Source organism: Boleophthalmus pectinirostris, unplaced genomic scaffold (genome assembly GCF_026225935.1).
Source record: "Boleophthalmus pectinirostris isolate CB_2022bp ecotype Guang Dong unplaced genomic scaffold, ASM2622593v1 HiC_scaffold_23, whole genome shotgun sequence".
Lineage (NCBI taxonomy): Eukaryota > Metazoa > Chordata > Actinopteri > Gobiiformes > Gobiidae > Boleophthalmus > Boleophthalmus pectinirostris.
The window spans coordinates 967,064-994,563 of NW_026571207.1; the positions used below are offsets into that span (position 1 = coordinate 967,064).

At 43.7% G+C, this 27,500-nt stretch overlaps 1 protein-coding gene across 2 annotated transcripts in view; it reads right to left on the reverse strand.

The window, feature by feature from the left end:
• Positions 1-11,676: 11,676 nt before the first annotated feature.
• The window catches only part of fmr1 (fragile X messenger ribonucleoprotein 1), a 35,978-nt gene continuing 20,154 nt past the window's right edge, over positions 11,677-27,500 (reverse strand). Inside the window, exons 11-16 of one of the 2 annotated variants that reach the window (XM_055159562.1) lie at positions 26,790-26,849; positions 24,430-24,516; positions 22,010-22,244; positions 20,266-20,463; positions 15,396-15,475; positions 11,677-12,741 (exon numbers count right to left, since the gene is read on the reverse strand). In XM_055159562.1, the coding sequence (XP_055015537.1) occupies positions 12,589-12,741; positions 15,396-15,475; positions 20,266-20,463; positions 22,010-22,244; positions 24,430-24,516; positions 26,790-26,849 (813 nt within the window). In that variant the 3' untranslated portion in view covers positions 11,677-12,588. The remainder of the gene's footprint in view (positions 12,742-15,395; positions 15,476-20,265; positions 20,464-22,009; positions 22,245-24,429; positions 24,517-26,789; positions 26,850-27,500) is intronic. The other variant, XM_055159563.1, reaches the window with a different exon arrangement.

Consider the following 27,500-nt stretch of genomic DNA (forward strand, 5'->3'; position numbering starts at 1 on the left):
TACGTCACTTTTTCCTTGGAAAAACAACCAAAGACGACAAAACCACCACAGTGTCTCCCCCTGACAGGTGCAACACCTGCCCCAGACTCCTGCACCTGCCCCAGACTCCTGCACCTGCCGCAGACTCCTCCACTCTCTCTCCCTTCTCTCTCTTTCCCCCTCTTCCGTCGTGTTCTCTCGTTCTTTGGTGTCGTTCTCTCTTTATCTTCTCCAAAAACCTGTGAAACAAACGGAGCAGACGTACAAACCCCGTAAAGCTGCACTCTGGAACTTTCCGGAGGCCCGGACTCCGCCTCCGCCGCTCGTCTCCGCGGCGACCGTTTACTCAGGAGGTTTTCCCCCGGACAGACCCGCGCGGGGCGTCGCCTCTCCGCAGATCTGACCCGGAACTTGGACTGATGCGTCGCCTGCTGGTTTCCGTAGCGACGCATGAGTTTAAAGCCCAACTGCGGGAAAATATCTGCCTCTGGTTTGTGTGTGTGGAGAGAAATCTGCTTTTCTTTTCTCCTCTCCTCCTCTCTTCTTTCCTTTCTTCTCTCCTCTCTTTTCCTCTCTCCTTTTCTCCTCTTTTCCTCTCTTCTTTCCTTTCCTCTCTCCTTCTCTCCTCTCCTCTCTTTTCCTCTCCCTTCTCTCCTCTCTTCTCTCCTTTTCTCCTCTTTTCCTCTCTCTTCTCTCTCCTCTCTCTCCTCCTCTCCTTTCCTCTTCTTTCCTTTCCTCTCTTCTCTCCTCCTCCCCCCTTCTCTCCTTCTCTCCGCAGTTCTCTCTTTCCTCTCTCCCTCTTTCCCCTCCTTTCTCTCCCTCTCTTCTTGTCGTTGGATAATGAGCCCTCCTCTTCTTCTTCTTTTTTCTTCTCTCTCTCTCTTTCTCTCAGACTTTCTGAATGTTTTATCGTTTTCTTGTTTCCGTGACGACTCAAACTTTTGCTCTTTCCTCTCAGACAAATCACCTCCAGAAGAGAAAGAAAAAAGAGAGAGAAAGAGAGGGATGAGAAGAAGAGAGAAGAGTTGACCACACTCGTAGAGAAGAGGGAGGAGAGAGGGAGGAGAGAGAGGGAGGAGAGGAGAGAGGGAGGAGGAGAGAGAGGGAGGAGAAGAGAGAGAGAGGGAGGAGGGAGGGCTTATTATCCAACTGCAAAAAGAGAGGGAGGAAAAGAGAAGAGCAAAGAGGAGAGACGAGGGAGAGAGGGAAAAGTGGGAGGGAGAGGGGAGAGAGCGGAGAAAGGGGGATGAGGGAAGAGGAAGAGGAGAGAAAATGAGAAAGAGGGAGAGGAAAGAGGAGGAGAGAGGAGAGGAGAGGAGAGAGGGAGGAGAGAGGGAGGAGAGAGAGGGAGGAGAGAGAGGGGGGAGAGGAGAGGAGAAAGGAGGAGAGAGAGGGAGGAGAGAGAGAGAGAGAGGAGGAGAGGAGAGAAAAGAAGAGAGGGAGAGAGGGAGGAGAGGAGAGAGGAGAGAGAGAGAGGGAGAGAGGAGGAGAGAGAGGGAGGAGAGGAGAGAGGAGGAGAGAGAGGGAGAGGAGAGAGGGAGGAGAGAGAGGAGAGAGAGAGAGAGGGAGGAGAGAGAGGGAGGAGAGAGAGGAGAGAGGGAGGACAGAGGGAGGAGAGAGAGGGGAGAAGAGAGGAGAAGAGAAAGAGAGAGAGGAGTGGAGGGAGAGAGGAGGAGAGGGCTCATTATCGAACGACAAGGAGAGGAGGAAAGAGGAGAGAGGAAAGAGAAAGAAAAAGGGAAGAGAAAGAGAGGAGAGAAGGGAAGAGGCAGGAGAGAGAGGGGGAGGAGATGGACAGAAGAGAGAGAGAGAGAGAGAGAGAGAGAGGTGTAGAGGGCTCATTATCCAACGACAAGAAAAGAGGGAGCGAGGGAGAAGAGAAGAGAGGGAGAAAGGGGGATGAGGGAAGAAGAAAGGAGAGAAAGAGAGAGGGATAGAGGAGTGTAGGAAAGAGAGATAGAGGAGTGTAGGAAAGAGGGATAGAGGAGTGTGTTGTGAATTTAAATAAAATAAAAGATGAGTGTTTGTCTCTCGTTCTTCTTCTTGTTGTTGGAGAGTTTGTGGTTTGTGGTGTGGCAGCTCCCCCCTGTGGTCATGTGAGGTTCTGCACACAAACCTTCAACTCAAAACTAAAAACTGATTTAAATTTAAAACAAAAACAAAAACTTCTGTAAATTTATTTTCATCATGACGTCACAAGGTGGAACAGAGCGTTTGGAGCAGAGCCACCAGACGTCCAGGTCCAGAGCAGGACCGAGACCGGGAGCAGGACCGAGACCGGGAGCAGGACCGAGACCGGGATCAGGACCGAGACCGGGAGCAGGACCGAGACCGGGAGCAGGACCGAGATCAGGTTAAGACCAAGACCGGGTCAGGACCAGACCAGTTCAGGACCAAGACCAGGACAGGACCAAGACCGGGGAAGGACCAAGACCGGGTCAGGACCAAGTCCAGGTCAGGACCAAGACCGGGGTCAGGACCAAGACCGTGTCATCACCAAGACCGTGTCAAGATTGAGTCCAGGGCTGGACAAGACCAGTTCAGGACCAAGACAGAGGCAGGACCAAGACCGGGTCACGACCAAGACCAGGTCAGGACTAAGACCAGGTCAGGACAGGGTTTGGATCAAGACCAAGACCGAGTCACAACCAGACTCTGTCACAGCCAAGACCGGGTCAGGACCAAGACCCGAGTTAGGCCCAAGACTGGGGCAGGACCAAGACCAGGTTAGGACCAAGTCAGAGTCAAGACCAAGACTGAGTCAGGACCAAGACCGGGTCAGGATTGAGACCAGGGACGGACAAGACCAGTTCAGGACCAAGACCAGGTCGGGACTAAGACCAGGTCGGGACTAAGAACAGGTCGGGACTAAGACCAGGTCGGGACTAAGACCAGGTCAGGACTAAGACCAGGTCAGGACCAAGACCGGGTCAGGACCGGGTTTTGGGTCAGAAACACACAGACACAAGTGTTTTTCATGACGCTTTATGGTCAGACCTTTGATCTCAGCAGGTCTGGTCCGAGTCTGGTCCGAGTCTGGTCCGAGTCTGGTCCGAGTCTGGTCCGAGTGGTCCGAGTCTGGTCCGAGTCCGGTCCGAGTCCGGTCCGGACCTGGATGACCTGTAGTAACACCGGGGTCCGCAGGGGGGCGCCGGTGCAGGAAAAACTGTAGTCCTCGTGCGACTGTGGAGAGTGATGACGATGACAGAGTAAAAGTAAAAGAGTAAAAGTAAAAGTAAAAGTAAAGTGGTCTGTCTGTACACGAGCCTTTTTTATTTTAAGGTTTCCAGGTTTAAATCGCTGATATGTTCTTCTACAGAAACACTTGAACCAAATAAGAACGATTATTTCCCAAACAAACAGAGAAGAAGAAGAAGAAGGTACAAAGTCTCCATAAATTAAAGAAACATTCTGGAATTTTTCCCCTGGTCTGAAAACGGAGAGAGAGAGAAAGAGAGAGAGAGAGAGAGAGAGAGAGAGAGAGAGAGAGAGAGAGAGAGAGAGAGACATTTATACAGTCTCACGATTTTAGTCCCAAAACCTGCTCCTCCTGACAGGTGAGGGACAGGTGAAAGAAGAGAAGACAGGTTAAAAAAAAAAAAAAAAAAAAAAAAAAAAAAGAGGACAGGTAAAATGGGAGGGACAGTTGAAAGAGGAGGGGACAGGTGAAAAAGAGGACAGGTAAAAGGGGCGGAGACAGGTAAAAGAAAGAGAGGACAGGTAAAGAAAGGTACAGGTAAAAGAAAAACAAACAGGTAAAAGAAAGAGAGGACAGGTAAAAGAAAGAGAGGACAGGTAAAAGGAGGAGGGGACAGGTGAAAAAGAGGACAGGTATAAAAAAAAGGAGGTGACAGGTGAAGAAGAAAGTAGTGGACAGGTAAAAGGGGCGGAGACAGGTAAAAGAAAGAGTGGACAGGTAAAAGAAAAAAGAAGAGAGGAAAGAAAGAGGACAGGTAAAAGGGGCGGGGACAGTAAAAGAAAAGAGGACAGGTAAAAGAAAGAGGACAGGTAAAAAAGTAGGGGAGGGGACAGGTGAAAGAAAAAGAGGACAGATAAGTGAAAGAGGACAGGTGAAAAAGAAAAGTGGACAGGTAAAAGGGGTGGAGACAGGTAAAAAAAAAAAAAAGGACAGGTAAAAGAAAGAGGACAGGTAAAAATAAAGTGAACAGGTAAAGGAGGAGGGGACAGGTGAAAGAGGAGAGGACAGGTAAAGAAAGAGGAGGGGACAGGTAAAAAGAAAGGACAGGTAAAAAAAAGAGAGGGTAGATAAAAGAAAGAGAGGACAGGTAAAAGGAAAACGAACAGGTGAACGAGCAGGGGACAGGTGAAAAAGAGAAGTAGACAGGTGAAAGAGGCGGGGACGGGTAAAACAAAGACAAGACAGGTAAAAGAAAAAGTAGGAGACAAAAAGGGGTGCGGAAAGGTAAAAAAAGAAGGAGAAGGTAAAAGAAAAAGGACAGATAAAAGAAGAAGGGACAGGTGAAAGAGGAGAGGACAGGTAAAAGAAAGGGGAGCGGACAGGTGAAAAAAAGAGGAGGGAACAGGTGAAAAAGAAAGAAGTGGACAGGTAAAAGGGGCGGGGACAGATAAAAGAAAGAGGACAGGTAAAAAAAAAAGAGGGAAAATAAAAGAAGGAACAGGTGAAAAAGAAAGAGACAGGTAAAAGGGGCTGACAGTAAAAGAAAGACAGGTAAAAAAAAAAGGGGCAAATAAAAAGAGGAGGGGACAGGTGAAACTGAAGTAGACAGGTGAAAGAGGAGGGGACAGGTGAAAAAGAAAAGTGGACAGGTAAAAGGGGCGGAGACAGGTAAAAGAAAGAGTGGACAGGTAAAAAAAGAAAAAACTGGTAAAAGGGGCGGGGACAGGTAAAAGGGGGAGGAGACAGGTGAAGTGGGCGGGGACAGGTGATATTTAATCATTTATTTATTCGTCTGAATCAAAAAAAAAAATTGACGTTTCCCTTTAAAATCAGAGTAAAAGCTGCGTTCACACTGGATTTAATCAAACTTTAACACTGAAAATGCAAAAATTTAATCAAAATAAAACAAAAAACACTGAAATTAAAAACACTTTAACCCAGTTTATAAAGTTTCTATAAAGTTTTGCCTCTTTAAATTATAATTATTTTAGAGTAAACCGGCGACTTCTGATCGAATAACGGATTCGAGGAGCGAAAGTGACAAAAACCGTTTTCGTCTCAATGTTCAGAAGAGTTTTTAGTGTTTTTTTTTCCGAAGAAATATTGTTAAAAATATAAATATATATAATCGCTGCTTCTTTCTTTTCGTTGCTGGACAAACTTGGAATTTAAAAGCGATAACGAACGGGAAATTACGGGGAAAAGCTCCGGGGCTGTGGGTCACACCTCCGGGTTCAACCAGAAACCGATTTCCGACTTTGTTTTTTTGTTCCTTATTCGTCAAACGACAGATTTTAGTTTCCGTTCAAAAGATAAAACGTGAATAATTTCGTAAAAGTTCGTGGGTTTGTGATGACGTCGTGTTCTATTTTATAAAACGAAACGGGAAAACACTCGTCAAAGTTCTTGTGAAGGTGCAAATGCAAAGAACGGCAAAGTAAAAGTGAAAAATAAAATAAAACTAAAAATAAGAAAATGAAAAAAAAAAAAAAAAAAAAAAAAACAACAACAAAAAAAACAGATAATGATTCTGTTTTTATTTTTTCAGTTTTCGATTTTGTGTTTAAATGAAAAATGGAAAAAAAAACAAAAAAAACTATAACGGACTGAACCAAGACTAAATTAGTACTAAACCAGTCTCAATCCTGGTCTGGTCCCCGTCTCAGTTCTGGTCAGAGTCCTGGTCTGGTCCCGGTCTCAGTCTTGATTTCAGTCCTGGTCTGGTCCCGGTTTTTGGCCCAGTCTCAGTCTTGTCCCGTTGTCAGTCCGTCTCAGTCTTGGTCTCAGTCTGGTCTCAGTCTTGGTCTCAGTCCCGGTCTCAGTCCAGGTCACCCGACAGTCTACGCCCCGCCCAGACACTCAGTCCTGGTTCAGTTCTGGTTCAGTCCCGTTTTAGACCTGATTTAGTCCTGGTTCAGTCCTGACCTGGTTTAGTCCTGTTTTAGTCCTGGTTTAGTCCTGTTTTAGTCCTGGTTCAGAGTTTAAGTCACATAAACTGAAAAAAACAAATCATTATCTGTTTTTTCATTTTGGTTTTGGAGACAAATAATGAATTTTATTTTATTTTTTCTTATTTTTGGTTTTATTTTGAAAAACGAATGATACACGGATCGACGGCCGATGTCGAAAGGGTTTTATTTATTTATTTATTTAATTTTAAATAACATTTTGCTTTATACTGTGGTCCAAAGCAAAAAAAAAAAAAGTCTGGTGGCTTTTTTTTTTTTTTTTTGCCGAAATATTATTTAAAAATAAAAAAGAGCTTTTGTACATCGGCCGTCTGAGTGTGAGATGTGTTTTTTTTTTTTTTTTTTTCATTTTTATTTCAATCACATTCTGTAGGATAATAATATTTTTTACAGACGGGGCGCAGGTAAAATAAATAAAGTTAAAACGTAAAATGTTTTTTGTTGTAATACGGCGAGTTTATGGGTTTACGTAAAGATTTGTGAATAAGTTTTTAAAAAATATTTCAGGAAAGTCCCAGTTTTGAGCCCAGCAGATTTATACAAAACCATCGATTTGTCCCAGTTTTATACAAAAAATTTTTTTTCCTATTTTTCTCCAATTTTCCCCGACAACAGTAAAAAGAGGCAGAAACCGTCGTTGTTCACGTTTACAGGTTCACACTTTTTCACGGATGATAAAATTTCAAAACTTTTCCAGGACTTTTTCACGACCTAAAGTGAAATTTCCAGGACTTTACGGCAGAACTGGGACCGAGTCTTTGTTTTGGCGAGTCTCAAGTCCAAGTCAAGTCTCAAGTCCAAACACGTGCGAGTCTAAGTCGAGTCTCGAGTCACTGGCCCATGAGTCCAAGTCAAGTCCAAGTCGAGTCTCGAGTCAAGTCCAAGTCGAGTCCCGGGTCCAAGAGTCCAAGTCAAGTCCAGTCCAAGTCGAGTCTCGAGTCACTGGCCCATGAGTCCGAGTCTCAAGTCCAGGTCAAGTCTCGAGTCAAGTCCAAGTCGAGTCTCGAGTCACTGGCCCATGAGTCCGAGTCAAGTCCAAGTCGAGTCTCAAGTCACTGGCCCATGAGTCCAAGTCAAGTCCAAGTCGAGTTTCGAGTCAAGTCCAAGTCGAGTCTTGAGTCAAGTGCAAGTCGAGCTTTGAGTCAAGTCCAAGTCAAGTCTCGAGTCACTGACCCATGAGTCCAAGTCAAGTCCAAGTTGAGTCTCGAGTCGCTGGCCCATGAGTCCAAGTCAAGTCCAAGTCGAGTCTCGAGTCAAGTCCAAGTCGAGTCTCGAGTCAAGTCCAAGTCAAGTCTCGAGTCACTGACCCATGAGTCCAAGTCAAGTCCAAGTCGAGTCTCGAGTTGAGTCGAGTCCAAGTCGAGTCTCGAGTCGCTGACCCATGAGTCCAAGTCGAGTCCAAGTCGAGTCCAAGTCCCGCTTTGAACTTCAAGTCAATTCAAGTCTTTAAATTGAAGCACCAAATAGAACTTAGATTTTTGCAATTTATACGAATTTTAAACTAAACTGTATTTAAAAGTCACGGTATATTTATATATGAGTATTTATACAGTTGTAGAAATGTACATTTTTTTCTTTTAAAATATTTTGTCAATATTTTAGTGTGAATCATGACGGTCAAAACTGAAAAAATCTGATTTAAAAGTGATAATAGTTATTTTGTGCTGAAAAGGAAGGATCATGTTCAGTGTAGTTCTCTCTGCTTTACTGCGTTGTACTGTGTATTACTGTAGTACTTTTGAGAATACTACGTCACAGTACTTCAGTTTCTGTTGCCGTAGTAACAAACAGAAGTGGGAGCGACATGTTCCAGTTCGTTCCTGTAAATTTAATCACCGCTTTTATTAACTGTAGAGAGAAAAGTATTTTATAAAAACACGTTTTTTTCTTTTTAGGAGAAACTTCGAGTCTTCTCAAGTCACACGCCTCAAGTCCGAGTCGAGTCCCAAGTCTTAGTCCGTTTGATCGAGTCTCAAGTCTGACTCGAGTCCAAGTCCCCGCTTCTGCTTTACGGCCCCAACATGTGCAGAACTGATCCGACTTTTACTTTTAGAGTTAAATATAAAATGTTTAAATCTTTCCACTCACCTTAAGGTTTGGGATTATAGTTTTTTAACGTTCAAAATCCTGTCACTGCATTTATTGTCGTCTCTTTTAAAAAAACAAAAAGTCGCAGACGTTCAGAAATAATCAGAACAGACTCAAATTCCATGACTTTTCCAGGCCTGAAAAATGACATTTTCAGTTTCCATGAGCGTGGGAACTCTGTGTGAACACTGTAGTAACAACTGGCGGGTTTCTATGGAAGATCATTTGTTTCGCCGGATTTTGAATTTTAAACGCTGTTGAATTTCTCACTTTGAAATTTTTAAATTCTGAAAAAAAAACAAAAAACACGTTTGAATTATTTTTATTATGAATTTTTGCTTGCTGAAATTTTAAGTGTACGTTTTCAGTGTATAAAATTCAATATATATATATAAAAAATTTAAAAATAAAAATAACCTTTTAAATATTCAGCACAAATATTTTCAAATCCTCAAATTCAACGGTCAAAATTCAAAGTAGAAAGAAGAAAATTCACAGTAAAGATCCGAGATGCCGAGGCAGAAGCAATCGATCCAAACTTAGTAACAAACAGGAAATGTTGCAGCGACGCGATCTGATTGGTCAAAATTCGCCTCATCGAAACCTCATCTCTTTGATTGGTTAAGTGTAAGCCCCGCCCACAGATGAGAACAGCCAATAGGAAACAGCCTCCGTCCTCCTCGCTCACGTGATCGATTGCTTCTGCCTTGGCATCTTGGATTTTTGCCGTGAAATTTCTTCACTGCGAATTTGACGTTCTGAATTTCCAGGGCTTGAAAATATCCGTGGTGAATTTTTTATTTTATTTTGATTTTAAAACATAGTACACGCAAGTAAACTTCAAATTTCAGCCACTAAAATTCAGAATAAAAATTATTAAAAGTGAGAAATTCGGTGGTATTTAAAATTCAAAATCTGATGGAACAAATGATCTTCCATGGGTTTCAGGATCCACGTTCTCTCCACCTTAATCAGTGTCGGGGAGTAACAGATTACATGTACCGGAGTAATCAGAGTACAAATGATGAGTAACTGTATTCAGTTACAGTTACTGTTTCAGTGAGTGGGAATTGGATTACAGTTACTTTGTTGAAATAAATGGATTAAACAGAGGGATTTTACTGTTTTCCTTTTTTCGTGTTTTGGGCTAAATCCTCCCCTTTTTTTTTCAGGTAATTCCACTCATTGCCAGAAACTAAACCAGGTCTAAACCAGGGCTAAATCCAGGTCTAAATCCAGGTCTAAAACCAGATCTAAACTAGGTCTAAACCAAGACTAAACCAGGTCTAAAACCAGGTCTAAACCAGGTCTAAACCAGGTCTAAACCAGGGCTAAACCAGGGCTAAACCAGGACTAAACCAGGTCTAAACCAGGTCTAAATCCAGGTCTAAAACCAGGTCTAAAACCAGATCTAAACTAGGTCTAAACCAGGACTAAACCAGGTCTAAACCAGAACTAAACCAGGTCTAAATCCAGGTCTAAACCAGGACTAAACCAGGACTAAACCAGATCTAACCCAGGACTAAACCAGGACTAAAACCAGGTCTAAAACCAGGTCTAAACCAGGACTAAACCAGGTCTAAACCAGGTCTAAATCCAGGTCTAAAACCAGGTCTAAAACCAGATCTAAACCAGATCTAAACCAGGACTAAACCCCTGGACTAACACAAGATTGAACAGGTCTAAATCCTGCTGTGTGGACGTGTCTCTTCTTCTATCAATAATATTTTTAATAAGTTTAAGTAAAAGTCTGGACTTTTTATTTTCTTTTAGTAGATAAAACTTCTTATGTGAAGATTTCCTCGTCTTTGTTTCTCTACAGCAAATCAAGTAATCCAAAGTAATCAGATTACATTACTCACTTTAAGTAATGTTAATGGATTACGTTACAAACTACATTTTGGTGTGTGTAATCTGTAATCTGTTATGTTTTAAAAGTAAACTTCCCAACACTGACCTTAATTCACCCGATAAAACCGTAATTTGAACCTTCACGTCGTCCGGTTGCAAAAGAAAATTGGCGCGTGGGAAAGTCAGAGCCGAGAAAGACACAACCTCAAATTTTAGTTTTCGAGAAGTTGCGATTTCATTTTTTCGCCGTTTTTTTTTTTTTTTTTTTTCCCGATGTCAAAAACCAAGGAGTCTCTGGAAAGAAGAAACAAGAGACGAAGAGAAGAACATTTGTGAGGTGCAGGTGGGATGAATGTGACCTGACCGTTCAGACTGAAAACTAAACCGAAATTAAAATTATTCTAAGTTTCTAATTAAAAATGCACCCAGTGAAAATGTAATAATGCCGTTTATTTCTGATCTGTGTGTGACTGGCACAAAAATACTCAAAAGTAAAGCAGTCCCTGTGTTGTTCGTTCATTTGTTTTTCAAAATAAAACCGAAAATAAGAAAACAGAGAAAAAAAAACAACAACTATTTCTTCATTATTTGTCTCTGAAACCAAAATGAAAAAACAGATGATGATTCGTTTTTTCAGTTTTTGATTTTGTGTTTAATAATTTAAACAGGCCTGGTTCAGTCCTGGTTTAGGACTAAGATCGTGACCAGACCAGAACCAGGACCAGGACTGAGAGTGGGACCAGACCAGGACTGCAACTGGTTTAGACCCGGTTTAGTCTCAGTTTCTCAGGTTTAGTCTCAGGTTTAGTCTCAGGTTTAGTCTCAGGTTTAGTCTCAGGTTTAGACCCAGTTTAGTCCCGGTTTAGTCTCAGGTTTAGTCTCAGGTTTAGTCCCGGTTTAGTCTCAGGTTTAGTCCCGGTTTAGTCCCGGTTTAGTCTCAGGTTTAGTCTCAGGTTTAGACCCGGTTTAGTCCCGGTTTAGTCCCGGTTTAGTCCCGGTTTAGACCCGGTTTAGTCCCGGTTTAGTCTCCGGTTTAGTCCCGGTTTAGTCCCGGTTTAGTCTCCGGTTTAGTCTCCGGTTTAGTCCAGACCAGGACTGAGACCGGGACCAGGACCAGGACCAGGACCGAGGTTGGGACCAGACCAGGACTGAGACCATGACTGCACCTGGTTTAGACCTGGTTTAGGACTGAGACTGGTACCAGGACCAGACCAGGACTGAGACATGGACCAGACTGGGACTCAGACCAGGATTGCAACCGGTTTAGTCCTGATTTAGTCCTGATTCAGTCCTGGTTTAGGACTCAGACCAGGACCGAGACCAGGACCAGACCAGGACCAGGATCAGGACTGAGACCAGGACTGAGGCCGAGACCGGACCAAGACTGAGACCAGGATTGCAACCGGTTTAGTTCTGGTTCAGTCCGTTCTCCGGTTTTTCCATTTTTCATTTAAACACAAAATCAAAAACTGAAAAAACAAATCATTACCTGCTTTTTTAAACAATGAAGAAAATAGTTTTTTTTTTCTTTTTCTTATTTTTGTTTTTATTTTGAAAAACAAACGAACGACGCAGGGATTAAACACGTCCGTCTGGTCTGATCTTCGAAGCTCGACGTCGTTCACAAACATAAATAAAATAAAAGTTAAGGAGTCTATAAAGCATTTTTATTGTGAACACAGAAGTTGCCTTAGTGACTTTTCGTTTTTCTTTTTACACAACGTTTCGATAAGTTCATAAATGGAGTTTGATTAAATTAAAAAATACAGTATTTTTCCCCGTTTATTTGTTTGTTTTTGCTTTGTTAGTTTGAAGCCCAGTGTGAGCGCGGCCCCGTCGTCCCGCTCGGCTGCTGCTCCTCCCCGTTCGGATTTTAAGGCTTTTTCGCTTTTTTTTTTTTTATTTTTTTTTTTTTTTTTTTTTGCATCCAACATCTCGACTCGGTTTGGACTCCGTGTAAAAATCAGTTTCTCAGTAATAACACGTTAAAACTGCTAAGAATTCACAGCCGCGTAAGAGACGTTTAAAGTTTAAAGTACAGACCCTGGACTAAACCTGGACTAAACCTGGACTATTCTCGGTCTATCCCTGGACTAAAACCTGGACTATTTTCCCGAGAACCGCTATTCCACGCGCCCTCGGTTCAAAAAGGCAACACTACAGACCTCATGTACAAGAGCGATTTTTTACAACAAAGAAATCACTTTTTTTTTTTCTTTTTTTTTCCCCCGACAATTTCTAAACCGTTCTGGCGTCGACAGTTCCGTTTGAAATAAATGCGAGGAAAAAAAACAACAACGAAACAGAACTCTGGTAAATTTAAGTTGCATTTCGTGTGGAAGTGCCGGGCGTGAGAGTCTTTCGGCCCCAAAACAAACAAAAAAACAAAACAAAAGAGTCATTTGGAAATTTGAAAACGGCGGTGCGCAGATCCAGGGCGGTAAAAGTGGACCGAGAGAAGCCGGAGTTGTTGTTGTTGTCGTCGTTGTCGTTGTTGTTGTGGGTGTGTTTCTGTTTTTTTTTTTTTTTTTGTCAGTGCCGTGAGTGTCCTGAAGGGGGCGCCTACGACACCCCGTTGACGAGCGGCGGCGGCGGGGCGTCCGGCTTGTCCTTCTTCAGCCCTCTGATTGGACGGTGGTGGGACGGAGCGCCGCCTCCGCCGCCGCCGCCTCTGGACGAGTGCTGGACGCTGCGCTCGTTTCCGTCCACGCGGATCTGACGGGGGAAACAGAGAAGTGAGTTTTTTATTTTATTTATTAAAGAAAACAGAAAATAAAGTTTGACAAAAAACCAAACAAAACACAAAAACATAAAGCAGCACCACAACAAATACAAAACACAAACCGAAATCAAATTAAACTATTATTATTTTCACTACAATCCGTGTGTCATTTGTTCATTTGCTTTTCAAAATAAAACAAAAAATAAGAAAATGAAAAACTAAGGACTAAACCAGGACTAAACCAAGTCTAAACCAGGACTAAACCAGGACCAGGACTAAACCAGGACTAAACCAACCAGGACTAAACCAGGACCAGGACTAAACCAGGTCTAAACCAGGTAAACCAGGACTAAACCAGGTCTAAACCAGGACTAAACCAGGACTAAACCAGGTCTAAACCAGGACTAAACCAGGACTAAACCAGGACTAAACCAAGGTCTAAACCAGGACTAAACCAGGACTAAACCAAGTTAAACCAGGACTAAACCAGGTCTAAACCAGGACTAAACCAAGTCTAAACCAGGACTAAACCAGGACTAAACCAGGTCTAAACCAGGACTAAACCAGGACTAAACCAGGACTAAACCAGGTCTAAACCAGGTCTAAACCAGGACTAAACCAAGTCTAAACCAGGACTAAACCAGGACTAAACCAGGTCTAAACCAGGACTAAACCAGAAACCAGTAAACCAGGACTAAACCAGGACTAAACCACTAAACCAGGTAAACTAAACCAAGGACTAAACCAGGACTAAACAGTTTTCAGTCCCCGTCTCAGCCCTGGTCCTGTTCCCGGTTTCAGTTCTGGTCTGGTCTCGGTCTCAGTCTCTGTCTGCATTTTTTTATTTTATTTATTAAAGAAAACAGAAAATAAAGTTTGACAAAAAACCAAACAAAACACAAAAACATAAAGCAGCACCACAACAAATACAAAACACAAACCGAAATCAAATTAAACTAATATTATTTTCACCACAATCCGTGTGTCATTTGTTCATTTGCTTTTCAAAATAAAACAAAAAATAAGAAAATGAAAAAAAAACTACGATTTTCTTCACTATTTGTCTCCAAAACCTAAATTAAAAAAACAGATAAAGATTTGTTTTTTCAGTTTTTCAATTTTGTGTTGAAAAATGGAAAAAAACGGACAACGGACTAAACCAGGACTAAACCAGGACTAAACCAGAACTAAACCAGGACTAAACCAGGTCTAAACCAGGTCTAAACCAGGTCTAAACCAAGTCTAAACCAGGACTAAACCAGGACTAAACCAGGTCTAAACCAGGACTAAACCAGGTCTAAACCAGGACTAAACCAGGACTAAACCAGGACTAAACCAGGACTAAACCAGGACTAAACCAGGACTAAACCAGGACTAAACAGTTTTCAGTCCCCGTCTCAGCCCTGGTCCTGTTCCCGGTTTCAGTTCTGGTCTGGTCCCAGTCTCAGTCCCGGCCTCAGTCCCGGCCTCAGTCCCGGCCTCAGTCCCGGCCTCAGTCCCGGCCTCAGTCCCTGTCCCGATCTCTGTCCCGGTCTCTGTCTCGGCCTCTGTCCCGATCTCTGTCTCTGTCTCTGTCCCGGCCTCTGTCCCGGCCTCTGTCCCGGCCTCTGTCCCGGCCTCTGTCCCGGCCTCTGTCTCTGTCCCGGCCTCTGTCTCTGTCCCGGCCTCTGTCTCTGTCTCTGTCCTCTGTCTCTGTCCCGGCCTCTGTCTCTGTCCCGGCCTCTGTCTCTGTCCCGATCTCTGTCTCTGTCCCGATCTCTGTCTCTGTCCCGGCCTCTGTCCCGGCCTCTGTCCCGGCCTCTGTCTCTGTCCCGGCCTCTGTCTCTGTCCCGGCCCCGGCCTCTGTCCCGGCCTCTGTCTCTGTCCCGGCCTCTGTCTCTGTCCCGGCCTCTGTCCTCTGTCCCGGCCTCTGTCTCTGTCCCGGCCTCTGTCTCTGTCCCCTCTGTCCTCTGTCCCGGCCTCTGTCCCGGCCTCTGTCCCGGCCTCTGTCTCTGTCCCGATCTCTGTCCCGGCCTCTGTCCTCGTCCTCTCCCGGCCTCTGTCTCTGTCCCGGCCTCTGTCCCGGCCTCTGTCTCGATCTCTGTCCCTCGGTCTCTCTGTCCCGGCCTCGGTCTCTGTCCCGGCCTCGGTCTCTGTCCCGGCCTCGGTCTCGATCTCTGTCCCGGCCTCTGTCTCTGTCCCGGCCTCGGTCCCGGCCTCGGTCCCGGCCTCTGTCTCTGTCCCGGCCTCTGTCTCTGTCCCGATCTCTGTCTCTGTCTCTGTCCTCATCTCAGTTCTGGTCTCAGTCTCGGCCTGTGTCCTCATCTCTGTCCTCATCTCTGTCCTCATCTCAGTCCCGGCCTCAGTCCTGATCTCAGTTCTGATCTCAGTTCTGGTCCCGTTCACGGTCTCAGCCCTGGTCTCAGTTCTGGTCTGGTCCCAGTCCTGGATCACCGTCACGTAAACGGGAAACGGTCGTTATCAGTTTATTTTTTTTCCATTTCTCATTTAAACACAAAATCAAAAACTGAAAAAAACCTCATCATTATCAGTTTTTTTTTTCTTTTTTTTTTCATTTTGGTTTCGGAGAAGAAAATAGTTGTTTATTCATTTCCTTTTTTTTAAGTTTTATATTGAAAAACAAATGAAGGTGAGTGTCGTGGGTCACCTGTAAAGAGTCCTCTGGACCTCTGGACTTTGTGTCTCTGATGTGACGAGGTCTGGACTCTCCCCACGGCAGCTCCTCTCCTGAAACACAAACACAAACACAAACACACATGTTATTCAGTTCTACAGAAAAATCCATATCCAAAAATAGAAAATATAAATGATCAAAGGCCGTGGAAAAGCCCCGGAGTGTGTTCCTACATCAGGAGTATTATTATTATTATTATTAAAACACAAATGTTGAATCTTATAATTGAACGTCTTTAGATCAGGGGATTTCAAACGGGCTGAACGTGAGTCTCGCCTTAGAGGAGCTAAAGACAAGACCAGGACTAAACCAGGACTAAACCAGGACTAAACCAGGACTGAACCAGGACTGAACCAGGACTAAACCAGGACTAAACCAGGACTGAACCAGGACTGAACCAGGACTGAACCAGGACTAAACCAGGACTGAACCAGGACTGAACCAGGACTAAACCAGGACTAAACCAGGACTAAACCAGGACTGAACCAGGACTGAACCAGGACTAAAACCAGGACTGAACCAGGACTGAACCAGGACTAAACCAGGACTAAACCAGGACTAAACCAGGACTAAACCAGGACTAAACCAGGACTAAACCAGGACTAAACCAGGACTGAACCAGGACTAAACCAGGACTGAACCAGGACTGAACCAGGACTAAACCAGGACTAAACCAGGACTGATCCATGGTCTCGGGGTAGAGTCCTGCTCTCAGTGCGGCGCAAGACACATTTTGAAAGTTCACTGTGGGCGCGGGTGGGACTGAAAATTCAGTTTAGTCCTGGTTCAGTCCTAGTTTAGTCTTAGATTAGTCCTAATTTAGTCCTGGTTTAGTCCTGATTTAGTCCTGGTTTAGACCTTATTTAGTCCTGGTTTAGTCCTGATTTAGTCCTGTTCAGTCCTGATTTAGACCTAATTTAGTCCTGGTTTAGACCCAATTTAGTCCTGGTTTAGACCCAATTTAGTCCTGGTTTAGACCTAATTTAGTCCTGGTTTAGACCTAATTTAGTCCTGGTTTAGACCCAATTTAGTCCTGGTTTAGACCCAATTTAGTCCTGGTTTAGACCCAATTTAGTCCTGGTTCAGTCCTGATTTAGTCCTGGTTTAGACCTAGTTTAGTCTTAGATTAGACCTGGTTTAGTCCTGGTTTAGTCCTAGAATGTTCCACAGTCTGGCATTAAACCGTTCTATGTTCATCGAGACCAAACTGGAGCAAGTTCCAGGTCAGATCTGTGGAGAGGCGACGCCGCTCACACTCACAATGTCTGTTTTTCTTGGCATTTTTGAGCCGTAAAACCTGCTGAAAGTGAAAAAGTGCCACAGTGTGGCTTTAAACTCCGTCCCGGGTTCTGTTTCATGTGGTCGGACTCGGTAATTACAGCCCGTTCTGTGAGAATCGTCCTGTTTTTTGTTTGTTTTGTTTTTGTTTCCCTCCGGTGTTTGGTCTGGTTTTTCTTCGGGAGCAGATTTAACGAGGACCTTTAAAAGACGAGGACTCACACAGATCTCATTATTTGATCCATTTCGGGCTTTTGATTTGAGGAAACGCTCCGAGAAATATTTTACCTCTGACTCACCAACACCAACATTTTTATACGACGCTTTTATTCTTTTTTTTGGAATTCGTAACTTTTAATGAGAAATAAAGCAGTGGGAGTAAAAATAGACGGTGTTTAAAAGGTCTCGTGTTACTCAAAACGGACTCGTGTGAGGTTTAATTCAGACCTGGACTTGTGTTTTGTTTCATTCGCACATTTTTTTTGTTTGAGTAACTCTTTATTATTCGTCTGTCCACATCTGTAAAGCTCAAAACTAGAGTGACCAGAATTTCAAAATAAAAAAAACAGGGACATCGAGGAAAATTTATAAAATCACCGACTGAAAGAATCTCAAATGTTAGTGTTTAAATCTATTAAAGATAACTGAACCTTTCTATCAGGTGAAAAAGTCCATAAGCTCAACCAAAAATGACCCGTGAGAGCTCGTTTTCAAAAATTCCGTTTGAAATGAAGGAAGTTAATAGTCGATGTTTTTATTACATTCACACTTTTTCATCGTGCGAGCTACTTACAAAATGACCAAGTCAAAATGATCGACCTAATACAAAGCCAAACAAACTGCACTGAAACACTCTGTGCCCCTTTTTTGGACCCTCCCCCACAGTTTGAGAACCTCTTCTTTAAGAGAACTTCCTCTGGCACTTTACACAAAACTGTGAAAAAAGTGAAGGAAGATTTTTAAACCTGTTTTTTAAAGTTCCAAACTGGAGTTACATTCTTTTCTGGTTTTGCAGTGATATTTACCAGCCTCTGCACGTTTACCAAACCAAACGCACATCGTGACAAACACAGATGCATTTGTCACTTTTGTTAGACAAACTTCAGCCAAATGTGGCAGTAGGTCTGTTCTGTAGATCCGCTCTATGCTGTAGACCTGCTTTGTGCCAACACTGGAACACAAATTTAGACTGGTTTTTGCTTCACGTTTGGTCTTGCTCTTCTAATCAGCCGCACTGTGGGAGGGGCTTGTGTTGGCTGTACGCAGGAAGGAGCGAGAGCGTGAAAAGGCGAGGGGCGGCGTGCTGACGTGAGGCAGGTGGACAGGTAGGATGTTTAGGAAGTTGAACCTGCCCTGTGATGCACGCTGGTACACGAGGGCACACGCTGTCGCAGACGAGCCGTGCATAGGGAGCGTGTGTGTTTGTGATGCGCCGTAGAGTCTCCGCGGGTTTCAAATGAGCGCACAGGCTGCACTGAGACGCCCCACACGCTCCTGCACCCGCTACAAGTTTATTACCAACAGCAGCGGCCGCAATGAAATATGATCACACTTGTTGAGTGTCAGACCTCGAGTGAGAGACAAGACCGAGTCCAAACCGAGATGAGACACGGCGATCTACCCACACGACCTTGGCGATCGACTGGTAGATCGAGTTCGACGTATTGAGCACCACTGATTTAAACTAATCTGAATATGCCAAAGTTTCTCTCGTAAAAAATTTTAATCAACATCTACTGTAACTGTGTCCACATGGGGAACCGAGGCTCCAAAGTAGGGGCCAAAAAGATCACATTTATTCTGTGACCATATTTGGGACTCTACACCGTCCACATGAAAACTCAGAAAAGTGTGAGATTTGTGTCAGAAATGGTCATTCTCTCAATTATTCAGGTTCAACAGTTTGTTTGTAAATATCTGCTTGGAGTAAATAGATCTTGGACCTCAAAAATAAAAATAAAAAATTGAGCGTCAACTAAATGTGAGATTTTGGGGGCCCACAACGCCCCCCCTTAATAAAGATACACAATATTTGACAAGAAATTCAGAATCTATGACCAAGAATCTACAGTAATACACGTTTTCAGCTTCCTCGCTCTATTTTTGATGAAGTTCTGGTCTCTCAAACATGTTTATAAATTAAGGCTTCAGAAAAAGTGAACATGGCCCCAAAATTTCAATGGGACATAACTCAGGAACGACTCAAGGGACTGAGCTAAAATTTGAGATTCTTTCATTTGGTGATTTTAGAAATTTTTAGAAAATTTTTCAGCCAAATCTGAAATGGCTCACGGGGGAGATTCCTTGAAAACGGACTGACCCTACAGAATTTTCTGGACTACTGAGCGCACCTGAATAAAAGCCGCAGGTGTCCACGTCTTCGAGAACGTTTACAAGTTCAGTCCGTTTGCTTTTATCGCCTCTGAAAGATTTTGTCGTCTTTTTGCGTTGGGTCAGTTCTAGGGATGTCCCGATCACATTTTGAGTCCGAGTCATTTGATTTTGAGTATCTGCTGATACCGAGTCCCGATCTGATACTTCTATAAAACATTAGGAAATGAACTAGGAGCAAAGAATAAAATCCAGGGTCAGATTGTGTTGATTTCATGTGTCGTATTTGGGCTGAACTTAGCGTGAAAAATCAAACGTCCCAAACTTGTATATACAAATGGATAATGTGCCAAACAAAGAATCCATCCACATATTCGCCGTGTTGTTTTATTCGCCACAGGGTTCAAAGTGGGAGAAAAAAGTAGTGGCTTATAGTTCGGAATTTACGGTAATAAAATTGTGAAACGAGTGCAATAATTGAGGAAAACTGAGTCAGTACAGTCATGTTTTCTTTGTGTTTTGGTCGTTTTTAAGCAGATTTTTTTGTATTTTAACTAAACAAATGGCAGTTTATGTCTCTTTACTGTTAGCGGGGATCAAATTGGTCCAAAATAGGACATTTCTTGTATAAGGGCCTGTTTACTCGCGGCTGAAAACGACTAAATATTTTATGGGACGTGCCTTTCGTTTAGACGGTGATGACGTTTTTGGGGCTAAAAATTAGAGGTTATTTCAAGAAGAATTCCCAAAATTCCGTCAAATTTTTGGGACACCCCGCACTGTCATAGTTTACTTTATAAACATGTTTATTTTACGTTACACACGAGTCCAAGTGTTTGTGAAATGAATCGTTAACAGTAAATAAACCGGAAGAGAAACAGGACGTATTTAACTTCTCTGGGGAATTAACTGAAACACGTCACATATTTTACCTTTTTATTGTTTTCAAAATGCTGCATTTGCCAAAAAATAACGTGGAGCAAGGGTGATGTGGGTTTGTGGGCGGAGCCATGTTCATCCTTGTATTGCTAAACGTAAGGAGGGTTTGAATAGGGCCCAGGAGAGATCTCTAGATGACTCAAACATGCCTGGATGACTCTATAAACTCTTCAGGCAGGTTTCTGATGTGGAATGTTCCCTCTTTAACTCACGTTAGAGTCATATTTAAGGCATTTGTTTTGGTTTTAACCGTTTCTGTCGAGTAAAATAATAAATAAATAGACATTTCTCTCACCTTTGTACCCTCCTCTTCCTCTCCCTCCTCTCCCTCGTAGCCCCGCCCCACTGCCCCGCCTCCTGCCCTCGCCGCTGCGCCGGGGCAAAGTCCCGCCTCCTGTCATCAGCTCGTCGGCCGGAGCCAGCGACCAATCGCTGAGCTCGTCTCTGTGGTCCGACTCCGTCTCTGACGCGTTCGACGCCTCCGAGTTTGTGCCTGGAGAAACAAAACACGGCGTTTTAGTCGACGTATTCACCTTCACTCTGCAGTCGTGGCAAACGGCCCAGATCCTGAAAAAGCCGCTGAACCTGACACGTTCCACTCCCTCCTCGCCGACACAAGTTTGAGCCCATCAGGAAAGTTTATGAGACACACTGATACAGCTCTTCTTCTGACACACATGTTGATACTTCTGGATTTTTAGTCTCTGCACTCGTATTAAATTAGTTTTTAAATGTGTAAGTGACTTTCTCGATTCCCAAACGCTGACACGAACACTGGAGTTACCGACAGTCAGTGTTGGGGAGTAACAGATTACATGTACCGGAGTAATCAGAGTACAAATTATGAGTAACTGTATTCAGTTACAGTTACTGTTTCAGTGAGTGGTAATTGGATTACAGTTACTTTGTTGAAATAAATAGATTACACAGAGGGATTTTACTGTTTTTACATTTTGGGCTAAATCCGTTTTTTGTTTTTTTTCCTCGGTAATTCCACTCATTGCTGGACATCAAACCAGGTCTAAAACCAGGTCTACACCAGGTCTAAAACCAGGTCTAAAACCAGGTCTAAAACCAGGTCTAAACCAGTCCTCACTCCTCCTCCTCCTCCTCCTCCTCCTCCCGTCCTCCTCCTCCTCCTCCGTCCTCCTCCTCCTCCCCGTCCTCGTCCTCCTCCTCCTCCTCCTCCTCCTCCTCTCCTCCTCCTCTCCTCCTCCGTCCTCCCTCCTCCTCCTCCCCGTCCTCCCTCCTCCTCCTCCCGTCCTCCTCCTCCTCCTCCTCGTCCTCCTCCTCCTCCTCCTCCCGTCCTCGCTCCTCCTCCTCCTCGTCCTCCTCCTCCTCCTCCTCCCGTCCTCCCTCCCTCCTCCTCCTCCTCGTCCTCGCTCCTCCTCCTCCTCGTCCTCGCTCCTCCTCCTCCTCTCCTCCTCCCTCCTCCCTCCTCCTCCTCCTCCTCCGTCCTCGTCCTCCTCCTCCTCCTCCCGTCCTCCTTCCTCCTCCTCCCGTCCTCCTCCTCCTCCTCCTCGTCCTCCTCCTCCTCCTCCGTCCTCCTCCTCCTCCTCCCGTCCTCCCTCCTCCTCCTCCCGTCCTCCCTCCTCCCGTCCTCGCTCCTCCTCCTCCCGTCCTCCTCCTCCTCCTCCTCGTCCTCCACTCCTCCTCCTCCCCGTCCTCCCTCCTCCTCCTCCCGTCCTCGCTCCTCCTCCTCCCGTCCTCCGCTCCTCCTCCTCCCGTCCTCGCTCCTCCTCCTCCCGTCCTCGCTCCTACTCCTCCTCCCGTCCTCCTCCCTTTTTTATCTCCATAAACTCACAGAGGAGTGTGTATCGCAGCAGGACTCAGATCTGTCTCACTATTTAAGATATTTCATGCAACTGAACTCATTTTCTTCGCTAAATCGGCATAACACGACACGGTTCTTAAGTCCTCGTGTAAATCACCGTTAGAGGTTTTTAAAAATCCCAATCTGCTCTAACAGGTGGCAGTAAAAGTCTGTTAATTTTATATCCAATAACCAGATGAAACCAGAGCGTGGAGTTGTGCTTTACCTGATGTGAACGCTCCTCTGCGTCCTCGGCCCCTCCCTCCGTAGGGCCTCCCCCTCTCCCCCCTCTCCCCCCTCTCTCCTCGCTCTCCTCTCTCCGCTCTCCCCGCGTTGTTGCCGTTGTCGAACACGTAGACTTTGTCCTTGGCGTTCCTGGGGCCGGTCCCCGGTCCGGCTCCTCCGATCTGCCTCAGCTGCTCGTCGATCTGCAGACGCTCCAGTCTCAGCTGGTCCACCTCCTGCACGAGACACGGGGTTTGGGTTTAAGGTTTGGAAAAGAACATTCTGTAAAATATTCCACTTGGGTCTGGTCAAGTGTTAACGGAGGAAACAGGCAGATTTTTGACATTCAAATGTCTCTTATTCAGAAACTAGAGGAACTATTGAAATAAGTAAAGTATCAGAATGTAGGAAAGAGATACACTCCAACAGGGTCAAGTTAAACCTGTCATATTCTTTCAAGTTGTTGACAAAAAATTTAAAAACTCATGTCGGTAACGGAGGGAATGAAATATGCAGCACTTTTTGGTCAATAAATCCAAACAGTGAAAACTCTTGGTTCTCACTTCCATATCCTTAACAAACTGGTTTGAATATTTGCTTCATATAGTTTTCTACCATATGGTACAAGATTAGGTTGAAAAACCTCTTACTTTTTGATTAATGAGATTTTTTATTAAGAAAGTTCATGGTAACGGAGGAAAAGTAACGGAGGGAAAATTGTACAAACAAGTAGAAGGTGCAGGATTTTACATCATTTGTCGCTTTTTTCTTCCAAATACTTTAATATTACTTCAAAATGAAAGAAACTATTTCTATAAAATATGTCAGTCCTTCCAAGCAAATTTTTATCATTTTAAATACATTTTTTTTTTTAAATCATGTCCCTTCATCAACAGTTCAAAGATGGAATAACACAAGATATGATGAAATACATCAGTTTATTTACATGATTTTTGGGTCTTTGAAATTTGGGAAATAATTTTTGTTCCATGTTTCATACATGGTCTGTTTAAAACATATGGAACTTTAGAACCAAAAATGGTCCAGAAAAAAGGTCAACAGTTTAATAAACTAGAGACATATGTATCTGTTCAATACATTTTTATATCAGATGAATTAACTTGAATTTTTGGCCGTGTTGTTTACTTCTGTTTGACCGGACCCACTTGTGATGCAATGTTCATTCTGGGGCCAGACAGTTTTTAATTTTTAATAGAGAGACTCAGACATGTCAGATGGTCAGAGATCAGTCTGTGGTGTTTTTAAACGAGAGGTCCACAGACAATCCTGGGTAAAAAACAAAACAAAAAAAGTGATTTGGAGCAGACAGAAGACCACGGAGGAGGAAATGTGGCTCTTTTTGTGTTAAATTGCACTACTTAAAAGTGTCTTAGCTTAGCTCATTTCTTTGCCATAACTCTGAGCCCAAAACCCATCCCTCTGAGCTCCTTAAGATTGAATCATGAACATTATGCTCTGCTTCTCATTTATTTTCTGTTACCCCTCCCCCCCCGGAAGAAGAAAACATTTTGCGCCTTTCCACTCTCCGCCACGACTATAAATACTCTCGTTTGTATTTACAAAGCGGGACGATTGTTGGCGATATTCGGCACATTTTTGCTGAAAAACTCAAGCGTCCTCTCAGGCCTCGTTTACACGTACACGGGGATTTTTAAAAACCACCCCCCACTTCAGCTCATCTGTTTGTTCTGCTGAAACACTTTTCATGTGTTTCATTTCCACACACTGATGGATCAGATCCATGAGCAGAGATGAACGACGACTCGGAGGTCAGTGATTTTACCACTTCTTTAACAGATCTGTGGAGAGGCGAGCCGCTCACTAATGCACGTTGTTTTTCAAGGTATTATTGAGTAAAACTTACAACTGTAATAAAATAAATGCTACAGGTTTGAGTGTAATCCAGGTGTTCCCAGAGGCTCGGTGTAGTTCTGGCGGCGCTCGAAGGCGTATTTATCCGGGTTAGCGTAAACGGAAACTTTTTTGAAAACGATGCCGTGTGCATGATGTTTTTTTGGAAAACGGAGGGAGGGAAATATTCTATTTCTTTTTTTAAAATACCCGGCTACGTGTAAACGGGGCCTCAGCGTGATTGGGGTGTAATGTTATAAAGTGACGCCAGAATTTATTTGTCTTCATGCTGTCCACTGTCCACACTTTTAGACACAGTAAACACAGCGGTCTTTCCTCGTTTCCCACCGTCGTCACAGTGAAGCCGAGCGCTACGGACACTTCGACATATTTACTCGTCTTCGCTTTCGGGAGAGAGTGTAGTTTGTTTCATTATCTCTGTCACACCACTATTTGAGAAGGACTAAAAGCCTTTGAAAACCAACAGGAGTCTTTTGTTTATTACACAAATGTTACGGTGAGAGTGTTAAAACGTGGTTGAGATCAGACCTTGAGGTAGTTGAGGTGGTAGTCCAGCAGAACCGTAGCGTTAGAAATGGCCTCCTTCGTCCCCACGAACACAAACGGAACCATCCCCTGAAGAAGAAGAACAACAACAATGATAAAACAGGAAAATAAGATCCATGAAACCAGAAAATAACAGGAAACTTTAAAATAGCAGTGAGAAAAAGCATAAAAACTGCTTTTCATTGTCACGGGAGAATATGGGGACCGTCCATAACTGTCCAAGTCATTTTATGGACAAAATGACTTCTATTTCTGACCAACCGAAAGCTCAGAATAATTCCCTTCAGAACTGTTGTTAAAGGTGCACTGTGTAACTTTTCTGGAGGGGGTCCGCAACCTGTTTGTCTCCATGGAGATGTTGATGCTCTGGTTTACAGCAGGAGTGTCGAACTCAAATTCACAGAGGCCAAAATTAAAAACTGGGACCAAGTCGTGAATATTTATTGAAACGTTTCAACAACATCAGCTTGTTTTCTCTTCTTTCGAGATATGTAACGTTAAACCTTTTCTTATTAAAATAAATGTTTAATAATAGTTTTGCTTGTTCTAGATTCAGTGTTTAAGCAAAATATAAAATAATAACATTTTAAATAAATAATGTCTCTATAGTCGATCTGTAGCCGCGCGCAGCTCTAAAACAGATTTGATTTGATCTCGCCTGAGTTTGACATTACTGGTTTAAAGGTTGTATGGAGGATTTTTTTTTTGTTTCAAATTGTCAGTGAAAGTTTAAAACACCATTACAGAGACGCAGCAGAATTGTAATTATGATGACCAAAAAAAAAAAAAGAATGAAAATCCATCAACTGTGGACGTGTTGAGGCCAGATAAACATCAGCCAATAGAAAACGAGGCTCCCTCATTTTCTATTGGCTGTTAGGTTGTCAATCAAACTTCTTACGTTTCTAGTGTAACTGACTCGCCGACGCGCTGGGATTACGTGGTTTATGCGGCGGTTCTTAGCGGGTTTTTTAAACTGTCGCTTCCTCGCAATTCGCACAAAGTTTGCAGCGATGGCGGACGAGAATCCACGACCAGTTCGCCGCGAAAGAAAGTCAGTTTTTGAGGTCGCTGAAAGAAGAAGAAGAGAAGGAGAAAAGGAGCGAAGACAAACTGAGGTGATTCTGGGAGATTCCTTCCAGCGATTGCGTGAACGAAGCAGACGGAGAGTCTAAAAACTGACGCATCGGTCATTAAATTACTTCTAGACAGGAAACTTCAACAGTAATTCTGAACGCGCACTGGATGTAAACAAGCGTGATTTCTAAAGTCAGGAGGCGGGAGGAGATGTTTCTACTGAGGCTGTGAAGGAGGAAGGTGGTGTCACACATGCACAACATTTGAAAAAAGGACTGTCGCTGTATTTCTCTTCCCTTAAAAAATCCTCTATACAACCTTTAAAGTGTCCACAGTATTAGGGCAGGTATCGCTGAGAAGTTGCCGATACGATACATGTCTTGATACAGTGAGCTTTCGATTCGATACGATATCCAGAGTTTTAGAACACCAAATTTTTTCCAGTTTTTTCCTGTTTGACCAAAACTCATTCTAAACTTTAGACTGACGTGTGTGTCGACGTTTGTCAGATAGAACAGCTGAAAACACTCGTGGCTCGTTCTTTTTACAACACAAATCAAATATTGTTGAGAAAGTTCTTCCCAAGTCTGTCGCAGAAGTTTCCATAAATGTGTGGCACTTGTCGGTTGCTTCACTCTTCAGTCCAGTTCATCCCAAACCAGCTCCACGGGGTTTAAGTCTGGACACTGTGCTGCTGCTGGACACTCCAGATTTTCAAGTTTTACCATCTTGTTCTTTTTTCCTGAGGTGGTTTTGGCAGAAATTGGACTTGTGTTTTGTTCTTTTATCTTTTTTTAAAACCTCTGTCTGTTCAGTTTTTTTCACTGGACTTGCACGACTTAAACTGCAACAAATAACTGGAAAAACTAGGGTGTTCTAAAACTTTTCATTTCAAATCATTCAATACGATTCAGTGAAAATAAAAGTCTAAATCATGGCAGTGATTAGGGATGGGCATGATTAGTCGATTAATCGATAATTGATCATAAAGAATTTCTTCGATTACGTTCATTTTAATCGACAAACCGAATGTATGTTGCTGTGTGTGTCGTGACCAAACAGGTGTGTACATGTGTCTCTGCATCAGAAGGAGCGAGACACAAACAGTGGGTCAGTCTGTAACGAACCGAAGCACAAATGTGGATTTAACGATAATTTGTACAAGAAATTCCACACTTTCCGTTGCGTTGGGACAAGTGTGAGTCCATGTGCACAGTGTATAAAGCAGCACATATGTTTTTGTGTCCAGTGGGAAAAAGTTTTACCAGGTGAGAGTCGCTCAATGTGGATGACGAGTCTCCACCTCCCTCCATCCGTACGGTGTCCTGGTTTTGACAAACACAAATCTGGTCACACTAACCTGTATTCACCTGAGTCATGTCTTTTAATCTGACAGAAACTGAACCACATCAGCGACACAAGAGCTGGAGTTTTATCTTCACTTAGTTTATGTAAATTAGTGCATAAAGAATGGAAAAAACAGATAACGACCGTTTCCTGTTTACGTGACGTCCGTGACTGCAATGCCGGACTATTGCACCGCGTACGGACTGAACCAGGACTGATCCAAGCTCTTAGGGACCAGTTTGTTTTCGTTGGTGTGACCAGACCGGGACTGAGAGCGGGACCAGACTCGGAACCAGTCGTGGACTCCGAGCTGTGGAGGACTCCGAGCAGCACGTCCAGACCTGGGGTCCACAGCCATTCTCAGCTTTGAGCTCCGGCACAGAACCAGCGGGCACAGACGATGTCCAGTCGGAACCACTCGGTCTTGTCTCGGTCTCAGTCCCGCTCTGGTCCTGCTCCTGGATCAGTCCTGGTTCAGTCCGTACGTGGTGCAATAAGTCCGGCATTGTAGTCACTGAAGTCACGTAAACAGGAAACGGTCGTTATCCATTTTTTCCAATCTGCATTTAAACACAAAATCGAAAACTGAAAAAACTAATCGTTACACGTTTTTTTATTTTGGTTTTGGA